The 12,410-nt window shown below is 35.6% G+C and overlaps 1 protein-coding gene and 1 non-coding gene across 2 annotated transcripts in view; one reads left to right on the top strand and one right to left on the bottom strand.

Annotated features, from left to right (window-relative positions):
* LOC114250018 (Formin homology 2 domain containing) overlaps positions 1-12,410 on the bottom strand; it is a 95,237-nt gene that overhangs the window by 69,099 nt on the left and 13,728 nt on the right. The window contains 3 exon segments of the mRNA XM_089739775.1: positions 3,230-3,263; positions 3,674-6,759; positions 8,840-8,916. Of these exon segments, the coding sequence (XP_089595901.1) occupies positions 3,230-3,263; positions 3,674-6,759; positions 8,840-8,857 (3,138 nt within the window). The 5' untranslated portion in view covers positions 8,858-8,916.
* On the top strand, positions 7,885-7,958 carry TRNAI-AAU (transfer RNA isoleucine (anticodon AAU)). The gene has a single exon. It is a non-coding gene; the product is annotated as a tRNA-Ile (tRNA).

Here is a 12,410-nt window from a genome sequence, read left to right as displayed (position 1 = left end):
AAATTATTTAATTTTGTTTCAAAAATCCATTAATATTTTGATAGAGGCACATTATAGTAACTCTATTATTATTTAACTATATAAAACTGATAACACTCTTATAGAAAATTGTATTGATTAAAGAGAGTAGAAGCTTTGTGTAGTGATGTTGGTCGATTTACTGATTACTTTACTACAGATCCGAGTTCATTTCCGGTCCGACTCGTGCCTTTATAAATAGTTTTTGATATCCATGGTCTTTACTTTGATATATTTTTCTCGCATTTATACCACTGGAGACAATCCTAGTTTTTTTTAATGTTTAGAGAGAGATTACTCATATCCCGAAGGCCTTTCCAGTTTTACCAGCACAGGTGGGCGAGCAAGGGCTCAGCCATGAAAAATCCTAGTCTGAGAACATTGAACGTGGAATGTCTATATTAAAAAATAATCTTACCTTACGGACGTTTTTTCCCGGTTAGGGTACCCCTCCGCATCGTCCCATAAGGAACTTCTATACAAAAAAAATATATAAATAATACTAAATATTCTTTGAAATTAACAACGTCACCGTTTTGAAATGTTAGAAACGCAGCATATTACTGTCTTTGTCTTGCTCGATGTTCATGGCTCAAGGATGCAGTGCACTCTTCAGTTCACTGCTCCCTCTCGCCTTGAAGCCTTACGAGCCTTCCGTTTCGATGCTTCGAACAGATACACCAGCTTCTCTAAGAAAGTTCGAACTGTATTGGTAAGCTTTCTAAATTCTTTGCCACGACAAAAACTTAAGGATATTCTCTTTCATAGACATATCTATGTTTTCTATTTTTTTTTTTTAAAGAATAACACTTTTTTTTAAGAGTACAGGAACTGCTCACAATCATCATGCTTATTATAAAAAAAGTCGTATCACAAATATTGAATATAAATTATAATAAATTTATCATCAAAACATTAGGTTTGCAAAATGACAACCGTTTATAAAAATGTAAAGAGTCTTCAAATTAACAAAGTTACTCAGCACATTCCCACGCAGACCTGTTCCACCGTACCACAAACAAGATCAAACAAGCCAGAGTATTAAAAACAACACTATAACGATGCGACGATCAAAGAAAAACTCGAGTCTAAAAAAACCTGATGCATTAAACTAGGAGATGTTAAAGTCTAGATTTTAATTGTGTTGAATTCTCACGGGAATACAGTTAAGTTGGGGGACTCGCAAGTACAGTTTTTTTTTCAATATGGAAGCTGTTGTTGCAAAGAGTTTGCAGATTTAAAATTAATCTATATATGTATATAAAAATGAATTGCTGTTCGTTAGTCTCGCTAAAACTCGAGAACGGCTGGACCGATTTGGCTAATATTGGTCTTGAATTATTTGTGGAAGTCCAGAGAAGGTTTCAAAGGTAGATAAATATGAAAATGCTCGGAATTAAATAAAAATAACAATTTTGTTTTTCCTTTGATGTGTCCCCCGTCGGACGGATTTCTTTTGTTTGTTTTAAGTTTATTTTACACAAAAGTGTAGGTCTTTTATTTATCGATTGAGGCACTACGAAATCTGCCGGGTCAGCTAGTATATAATAATATTAACACAGAGCAAAAACTACTTAGCCGCTACCGGACTTCGCAAAAATATTTAAGATGCAGAAATAGGATGTAGCTGAACAAATCTAGATCAAGAAGTAATTGTAATTTGATGTAACCAACAGGTATGTGAGTAAAAATTTCAAACGGGATCTTCTTATTTTTTCTCAGAACAAGAGTGGTAAATATTCAAAATTATTGTTTCAATACATTTGCCGAAGTTTTACATATTCCTTTATAAATGCCTAATGTTTCCATAAATTTTAATATTGTTATAAGGAAAATACTGTTTTTTCTATTACATGAAATATTACTACACCGTGCGATAGTTTATACAGAAATAGCATTATAAAATACAGGCTCACAGATCTCGTTGGATCTTCTCAGTGGGTCGCGATCCGGTCGTAGATTCTGCGAAGCACTGCTCTTGCTAGGGCCAGTGTTAGCAACAACCCCCGGTTAGAGCTCTGAGCTCACCTACTCGCTTGGTGAATCTAGTATGACCCCTCGAGGTCACTAGATTAGATAGGAAAAAAATAATGCCGGTACCGATTAAAAAAAAAGTCAAACGTATTTAACATGTGCTCACAAACGACTTCTATGATAATGGAACAAAAATCAAACTTGCAAAATTTTAAATTAATTTAAAAGAGTGCGAAGTTTATTGTAATAGTGTGTCATATTTAGAATTCAAACGTCCTACCAGCCATCTACCTACTTCTTACCTACTACTCCTATCTACTATCTACTTCAGCCGTTATATGTACAGTACATATTGTGGCTGCAACATCGATTGTCACAAGGTCATAGTAGCTAATTAACACCAGGTGTGCCCTGTACTGATCCAGTTTAATAAAAAACGTAAAAATTATAACCTCAATCCGACCATTCCATTGAGGCATGAGGTCGATGTCTCATTGTTTGTTTAACAGCAGTTCTACCCTTCAAGATGCAACGCATTAATATTTCGCGACAGAAAAACGCAGAAAGACTGTGCTTATCACACTAAAAGCTATGTGTAATTGCTAAAATTAAGTGTATTATTTTTAAGTAACATTCAGTTTAGGCACAGAATATTACTTATTATCTTGCCTTATAAGAGAAAAGTAAACGTTTACGAAACACAAGGCTATAAAATTATATGTAAAAAAATGCTCTTTTGGCTCTTTTGGTTGACCAATTGCCGACCACTGGGTTAGAGGGATCGCAGTTTTTACAGAGACCTTGCTGCTTAGCAAGGGTGGACGGGCGAATTCAATGGCTTAGCGAGGAGCAGAAGGTTTGTTAAGAAACACATTGTTTGTCACATTTAATCAAGATTTCTTAAAAATATTGTTTTTCCCTGTTTTCTTCTATACGGAAATATTTAGCGTTCACCACACATTACTCGTTGATGAATTGTGAAAACCGTTCTTAGTTAAGGCTTTGCAAATTTATTAATTAAAATGTCCGGGACATTTGCAATAAGCATTTTTTTCTACGTTTTTGATGTCGTCACAACCATTTTGATACTTGTATCAAATTAATTTAAGTATTACAGAGCGCAACTTTGAAATAACCTATGTGATCAAAGACATGAATACGCGGATCAAAAAAACCGTTTGTCTGGTCATTTATGTAACTAAATAAATACACTTATCAATACAATAAAACAGCTTACCTGATCCTCGTTGTTGTAGTCAATGATATCGCTCCTGAAAAGGAAACAAAGTTAGAGTATATAACACTGCAGAGTTTGGTTTTTATCTATACGTTATATTTAGGACGAAACTCTTAAGTCGTGAAATAGCCTTATCCGTTTGAAGATTGAAGTAAATTTGCGCCCGGAAGCAAATTGTACAACAGAATAAGGAGATATTTCTGTTAAGCTCTAAGAAATGATTTGTGAAAGTATGTTCGTCCCGAGCACTCATTATTCGGGCGTGCCTTTCCTAATTGGGCAAGCATTTTACAAGAACATAAAGCTCATCGTGCAAAAAAATATTGAAAGAAAATTAATTATAATCATTTAAATTATTAGAATAAACGTTTTTGTGTGATAATATTAAACAGTTATCATTAAACAAAGGGGCGAATCAAAAATATAATTTTTATTTTAAGTTACCTGGATCCTATCTTCTTGATCACAGGGCGCTGGGCAGTGCTGTCATGAATTCTAACTTGAGTAGGGTCGATTTCTTCGCATACGTCTTCGTCCAGTAGGGTCTGACCAGTTCTTCTGGCCAATATAGAATCCATGAAAGGGCTATATATTTGACCAGAGGTTCCCAAAATGTCATCAATATCAGTGTACCGTGAGATATATCTGTCTACTTTTGGAAAGGCATTTGCAGAACTTCTTCTTCTGCATTGCCGACTATTTTCGTAAGGCGAAGTACGTCCTCGGTAATTTTCATTTTCTCTAGGAGTTTCCAATCCTTCGGGACTTCTTCTATCACCTAAAGGCTCATCGTCTGGTAAATGCAATGGAAACGGAGGTACATGTGAGGGAGGAATGTAAACTTGCACTTCCTCCGAATCTGAAGAATCACTTTCCTGTTGAGGTGGAGGTGTAGGTAGTTTTTCTATACCTTCTGGAATGTTTTTATCACTCGACAACCACCAAGGTCTCTCTCCAGATTCAATATGACGTATTCGTCTCAAAGGAAAGCTTCTGTCAGATCCAGATTTGCTTAAGCTGTGACTTTCAAGTTTATTTCCACTTAAAGAGTTCTCGTTGCTTGTTAACCACCAATCTTTTTGATCTCCTGATTCTATACGACGAACTTTGAAAAAGTTGTACTTCTCATTTTTGTCACTCTCACTAGTCGACTTTCTTGGAGGAGTAAGTCGCTCAATACCTTCTGGTATATTTGCATTACTGTCGAGCCACCAGGGCTTCTCTTCGTCTACAAGTTTATACTTTTTAAATGCTTGATTGGGATCGGAGCTATCCGTGCTACTCACTTGAACTTGATCTTTTTTGCTATCACTGCTAGAATCAAGCCACCATGCTCTCTCTCCCGATTCGATGTGCCGTATCATTTTCGGTATATTTTTGTCAGATGAACTCTGGTGATTATTTCTTGGTGGAAACTTCTTATCCGAATCTGATTCTAGCCATCTACTTCGGTCTCCTGAATCAACAGATCTTATAGCTTTTAATCTTACTAAACCATCGTCGTTGGAAGCGATAATATTTTTACTCTTACTAGACTTATCACTTTCCGTTATAAGGTTGGAAACATCTTTGCTGGTTGATTCAGAATTTGAATTTTCTGGCCACCGACTACTATCACAAGAATCACTATGTTTCATTTTAAAAAGATTCGTAACAGGAGCCAAAGCTCTAATTAAAAACGATTTGGCTTCTTCCGCACCATTATTCTGGGTTAAATGTGGTGAAGTCTGTCTACCAGACCGGTCCGTTGGTATAGAGATTTCATCAGCAGATGTTCTAGATAATTCTTGGGTTTTAGAGTGAGTTTTGGAAAGGTTTTCATCTTCACTGACAGATGACTGAGTTGATAGTGTTATACTTGATTCAGGGCTATTACTGTCTCGTGATTTGGAATGTTTTAATTTTGGACCGTTTTGTAAATTATTTGATGAAGTTTTTTGTAGACTTTTATTAGATGCAGTAGAAGATTTTTCCATCTGTTCAGCACATAGGTCTGAGTCAGTAGAACTTGCAGATTTACTTCTTCTTTTTATCACTTTTTTTTTTGATGTAGAATCCGTTGACGAATCCGTGCTTGATTTTCGTATTTTAGGTTTTTTAAGCTTAGTAACTGCATCTGCTTTAGGTGCTTGAGGTGGTAGTTGACTATTTGTTATGGTAATTTCCGGAGATACTAACTCAGGAGCAGACGTTGGACTTTTTGCCCTTTTTAACTTCAGATTAACGTTTATAATAATTTCAGATGTGTCATCACTTTTATTCTGCTCACAAACTGCAACAACGTCTTCACTTGACTCTGGTTGTACTTTGTGACATATATTTTTTTCTTTGTTACTATCTGAATTTGAAGTACTGTTATTGAAATCAGCGGATGTTCTTTCAGTGCTACGGCTTCTACTACTCCTATCATTATAGGAAATACCATTGGAATTTTCTCGTAAGGTTGAGTATTGTGTTGAATACCTACCGGCGTATCCAGTGTAATTATTAGAGCTCGGTGAATAATACGACCAATTTGTTGTACTAGTTCTTGATGCGCTTCCGAATCTACTGGCTCTAGTAGGATCATCTAATCTATCCGATTGAACTTCTTTGTTACACATTTGCGGCCTATTTTTAATACGTGTAATAGTTTTCTCTATTGTTTTAGCCATGTCAGCTCTTCTACTACGAACATAAGCGGAAGAACCAGGCGGGGTGGGAGAAGTGTGTCTTGTGATCACAGTTAAAGTTTCAATTTCAGTCGGGTTACTGACATTTTGTAAATCACTAAAATGCTCATCTTGCTCATTTTCCTTTTGAGGCTCTCGTATCTCTTCCACCACAATTGTTGGAGATGTTATTTTTTCAACTGCAGTTTTCGGTGGTTCAACATGATGTACTGGCGACACTGATGTTCGTTTTACTGTGGGCGGACTTCTTAGGTAGCTTGTTGATAATCGGCTAGCAATAGCATATCTATTAACAGTAACTTCAGGCTTGGATTCAGTTTTAATGGCAGGTCTTGTATAGCTTGATGTCCGAGGGTATAATTTGTAATTTGACAAGCTGCTGTAGCCTGTAGACTTTTCAGTCTTACTTGGAATGTTTTTATCGAGATCTTTGGGGCTGATATCTCGAGATTTTTCTTTGAAGGTCTTCACTGTCCTTCTGTCTGGACTTAGGTGTCTTGATGGACGAGTGAGACTGTACTTTGACGTTGCCGAAACTGGACTCGCATCGCGACTTTTGTCTCTACTTGTAGTAATTGAGGGTATCGACAATTTGCTGTAATCTTTCTTTTCATATTTTGGTATCGATTTTTCCGGTTTATTGTAGTTAGCGTATCTGCTAGCAATAATTGAAATAGGTGTTTCATCTTTAGAAGAAGAGCGCTCTGAGCCATGGGAAAGAATGGGTATGCTGGACGACTTGTACGATGGAGTGACATTGATATATTTCGCGGTGACTGTCGTGGGTCGCTCTGTTGATGTACTTGTCGTATTCGTTCTGCCTGTATCTCGACTTCGACCGTACGATGTTGAATCGCTCTGAAAGTTTTAAAACGTCAATATCAATGAATTTGTTTCACAGACAGTTGTATCTGTGAAGGTAAATCTTGTAAGTAATTCTAAATCTATATGATTCGTTCAACGCTGTCATAAATAAAGCTGTAACTTTCATCGTATTATAAATAGCTCAGAGAACACACCAAGACATGAGAATAACGTACTTACATACATATGTGGACTTTTTTTATTAAGCCCTAGCTATTTGAATATTTATGCTTGAAAAAATGCTGAATTATGCTGATGTATTTAATTTTTTTCATAATCAATTAATTATTACAGTTATAGTATTTTATGTCTCCAAGAGTTACACGTGTTATGTATAATACATTGATATGCTCATAAGTCAAATATTGCTCGCAATTTAATAAATTCCTCTATTGAAATTTAAATTTATTATTGGTAACATAATAACCCTAAATATTCAATGATTCATACTTGTGAATAGCTGCTATACGAAATAATTTCTTACGGACAGCATCCGCATCGCATTTGTATTATAGGGAATTCATTGTTCGTGTGATGTATTTATTAAGTATAATGAAATAGTTACATTTATTCGTTTAATCTTGTAATTAATCAATATTTACTGTTTTAAATCCACCTAATTATGTTAAAAAAAGAAATTTATTTGCATTTGATTTGCGAGAAAACCATTCAGTTGTGTATTTAGAGGACGCAACGCTATCATTTGTAACAATTATTAAAGTGATAAAATATTTTTTGAAAATAATATTCTAGATTAAATTTTCGCGGAAAACAATAGCAGTTCTATATATTGAAATTTCAAGCGAAAGCAGACGGTCAAGTCTAATAAAAACTTTATTTCCAATTTTATTCTGTTAGTTTCGAATAGAAGATGTTTTATTTCAACATTGCCTATGTGATAAATTTAATATCATAACGCCATCTGCCAAAGATTGTAAGGGATGAAATACCAGAACAACAACCGGTGCCTGTAGCAAAAATCAATGATATGAATGTCAGTAGCGAAACGACGTATCTCAACTTATCTGATGAGAGCAAACTCTCACAACATCCAATAGTTACACATGCGCAATAGATTTTATACCGGATCTGTTTAAATATTCCACTCTTAATAGTACTGGCCTATTAGCTCAGGGGGTTAGAGCGTCGTGCTAATAACGCGAAGGTCGTGAGTTCGAACCTCACATGGGCCAACAACATTTTTAATGATGTCAAATATCTTGTCAGAACAAGACTGGTAGCATTTGAATGGCTTTATGGATACGGAAATGGAAATTTAAATTCTCCTGATACTTTTACGACAAGTAATCAAAAGTATTTATGTACTTTCCTACACCTACCTATGTTTAAAATAAGGGCCCAAAGAAAAATTTTCGATGTTACGTTGTTATTATTGACACAGTTGCAATGTTCATTCGATTTTAGACTTTTTACGATTACTAGTTAAATTCAATGTGTCTGTTTTTCGTGAATTTCATTAAAAAATGATACCTACACATGTTATCCTGAAAATTACGAGCACAACGAAAAATAAAGCAGATCAAAACGTCGAGTCGTTTTGAAAGGTTCATCATAGATCATGTGCTAAATGATTTACAATTAGAGTCAAAGTTGGATGATTAAGTTTGAGTTCAAGGTACTTCACTCAAAGTAAAATTCTTGTTGAGTTTGGATGATTATTATTTTAACTATCTTTATCTGACGCAGGGTAACCGCGCTTTTCTTTTATAGGACAGTCGTTAACGACTTCGTCCTCATGTCTCAGACAATTCCTATTGTGATGTCCATGGGTTGTTGTAAAGATTCAACAACAGTCCAACTGTAAGATATATCATATAGTCTAAACCCCGCCTATTTCCGCCGTGAAGCAGTAATGCGTTTCGGTTCGAAGGGTGGGGTAGCCGTTGTAACTATACTGAGACCTTAGAACTTATATCTCGAGGTGGGTGGCGCATTTACGTTGTAGATGTCTACAACGTAAGACTGTCTGGGCTCCAGTAACCACTTAACACCAGGTGGGCTGTGAACTCGTCCATCCGTCTAAGCAATAAAAAAAAAAACTGTATTTACTTACATAATTTCGAAAAGACATCCTGGTACAGCCTTAACCCGCTTCCATTGATGTCTGCTTAATTTATTCGTGTCTGAAATCTGTGAAATAGTTAATTCATTCGTTAGTTTGATTTAAATACGCAAAGTTACAGGTTGAGGCGACAGTAGCCAAATAGGTGAGACGCGCAGTGAAGTCCCGGTCATGCGAATGGCTGGGTGTTATTCCAGGGCTTGTAAATAATTGTGTATTTAAATGATATTTACTAATGATGTCTTCTATGGATATTCATAACACTTGTAGTCGTTAAGTACAGGTACCACCACCTTGCCTATTTCTGACGTGAAGCAGTGACGTGTTTCGGTTTGAAGGGCGGGGCAGCCGTTGTATTGTAATAACTGAGACCTTAGAACTAATATCTCATGGTGGGTGGCGGCATTTACGTTGCTGTGGTGTGTGTGTGCATGAACCCATTCCCCATTTATTGCTTTGATGGGTATCTAAGCATAAAATAAATAAGATGCAGGTATCGCCGCAAATTTGGCTCCAAAGCGGTCACACGCTGATCATTTGCGAAACTATTATTCGACTACGCTAAATCTCTTCGATAGCTTCTAAGCAAAAGAAACATTATTATGTAATTAATAAAATAATATTACTAGAAAATGCTTTTATAGTGTATTTTTACTTAGAACGGTTTTTGTGTATTAACTATTTACGTATCCTAAATAAATTAAATTAGATGAAAGTATTCTGTATTTTATCTAGATTGAAATATTTTAAAGTCTATTTATAGAACAATATAAATCAATAGTTAATAGCTTAATCTTTACAACTGGTTTTCAGTACGCTATTATTTTCGGAACAAATGCTCTGTTGCCCCTGCAAATCTGAGACGGGTTTGCGAGTCATGCAATAAAAATATAACGTTGACATCTTGAGTTGAACCGTCACACAATACTGTATTATTCGAAGCAGTTATGTGATTTCAATGAAAAATATATCTCAATATACTTCAAAGTACTTCTTTTTTTTTTTTTTTCTCTGTTGGGTCGACGAGCTCACAGCCCACCTGGTGTTAAGTGGTTACTGGTGCCCACAGATATCTACAACGCAAATGCGCCACCCACCTTGAGATATAAGTTCTAAGGTCTCAGTATAGTTACAACGGCTGCCCCGCCCTTGAAACCGAAACGCATTACTGCTTCACGGCAGAAATAGGCAGGATAGGAATAGAATAAGTCTATGACGAAGTGAATGATGCGATTTCGTGTGTGGTTCATTGGTTCCGTATCAATAACCTATTATTGAATAGTAAGAAAACGAAATGTATTAAATTTACTTTAAAATGTATTAAATCATCTTTAAATGTGAGACAAGTAGATAGTAATGTAATTGTTTCTGAGGAAGCATTGGAGCTTGTTGAGTCAACCGTATTTCTTGGTATAACAGTGGACTCCAAACTGCAGTGGGGACCTCATATTCATAAATTGGCGAGTAAGCTCAGCTCTGCAGTATACGCAGTAAAAAAAATTAGAATGTTAACAAATGCGAACACGGCTCGTTTAGTTTACTTTAGTTACTTCCACAGTGTCATGTCCTATGGCATTTTGCTATGGGGCAATGCGGCTGATGTAGAAATGATATTTATTCTGCAGAAAAGAGCTATACGTGCTATTTATAACATGCACTCAAGGGAATCTCTGAGGGAAAAATTTAAAGAAATTAAAGTTCTCACTATGCCATCCCAGTACATCTTTGAAAATTTGATGTATGTTCGTAAACATATTGAGGAGTTTCCTAAAATGTCGGACATACATAATAGAAATACTAGGAACAAACACAAGCTTGTTGTGCCGATGAGTAGGTTACATAAGATACGAAATTCATTCGGGTGTTTGTCTGTGCGCCTGTACAACAAAATCCCACAAGATGTTCAGAACCTACATATACATAGGTTTAAGAAAACTATTAAAGAACATCTGTGCAATAAAGCTTACTATAAAGTCAATGATTATCTAGAAGATTGCACAAAGTGGGAATGAGTTGCTCGCTCCGGGCATTTCAATATTGTAATAATTGTTATGTTATAATTACTTACTGTAAACATAATACTTAAAAAAAAAAAAAAAAATTTAAAATAAATTAAAAAATCTAATATTTCAAAAAAAAAAAGACATGCGCGCTGAGTTTCTTGCCAATTCTTCTCAGGACGGAGGCTAATTCTTGTGAATTGGCGGTAGTTCTTTTGACGTTCAACAAGTATGTACTTTCATTTATGTTGAATAAAACTTTTTTTGATTTGAATACTGGCTATCCTATGTCACAGGCTTTATAGCCAGTACATTCGAAACTGTAAAAATCCTAGTGTATTTTTATCAAACATCTTAGTTTGACTATTTAAGGTACGTTTGAACTAAAATTCGTTTGTTTTTGTTGCAAAAATCTATACATATAAAGAAAATTGGAGTGTCTGTTTGTAATATTGAAATAACCGCTTTTTACTACATGCATATGAATATATATACGGTACATACACCAAAATAACATTTTTTACAATTTTTGTCTGTCTGTCTGTCTGTCTGTCTGTTTGTTCCGGCTAATCTCTGGAACGGCTGGACCGATTTTCACGGGACTTTCACTGACAGGTAGCTGATGATATAAGGAGTAACTTAGGTTACTTTGTTAAGACTAGCTTCGCCCCGCGGCGTCACCCGCGGTACGACAATAACCGCGGGTATCATCGCGGGACTCAACTACCAATAATAAAATTTAATGTTTCCGAAGCGAAGCGAGGGCGGGTCGCTAGTCTTCTATAAAAAGGCTTAAGAGTACCCACTCTGTGCCATTCGTGTTGTTATATGTATGTATGCTCTCAGCATCTCAATACTCGTATAGTAAAAATCATACCCGCAAATAACTAGGAATCTACGTAATTACTCTAGGTACTGAGACCAAATTACCATCCATCGCTGAGCAAATATGCTTTCCCGTTTTGAAACTAGATTAGGATAGATCTCCATGCAATCAAAATAGTACAAATCATATTTGTTCTGACAGTTAGAACAAAATAAAACTAAGGTAGGATTTTTTCAATTTCTCTTACAATACCGAAGGGTTCAGGGACAAAAGATCAACGTCCCAACTCTTCATGCGAACTACTGTCTTAATTCCGAAGGACTAAAGATTCTATTTCCGTGTGTTTTATTTACGAATTGTCCTTAACGATGTTTTACGGCTAGAAATAAATCAGCACCGCAGCTATTGCACTGATCCGACGTGTTATAGTAAGCTATTTACGGCCCTAAATAAAATCCTTATGGTTATAATGTACCGCTTCAATGAAAAATGTTTGATCTATATCGCTATGATATGACATCATAACAATTACTAAACATGGATTCAGCGCGTTGCCAAAGTGTAGAGTAGCAGTTTTCCGAACGATTCATTAAGCTATTATTGAATGTAGTTTGAATAGTTGAATGTGGTTTTAGTTTTAATTGTCACAAGTTGTGACTCACAACTAATTTGTTTACTTTTTGAGATTTTTATAGTTTCTTAATTTTGTGTTTTTCAAACAAAACAAAATTTAATG

The sequence above is a fragment of the Bombyx mandarina genome, chromosome 01 (assembly GCF_030267445.1).
Source record: "Bombyx mandarina strain Sakado chromosome 01, ASM3026744v2".
Classification (NCBI taxonomy): Eukaryota; Metazoa; Arthropoda; class Insecta; order Lepidoptera; family Bombycidae; genus Bombyx; species Bombyx mandarina.
The sequence above is the reverse complement of the archived record's forward strand: the minus strand, read 5'-3'. Positions and strand labels throughout refer to the sequence as shown.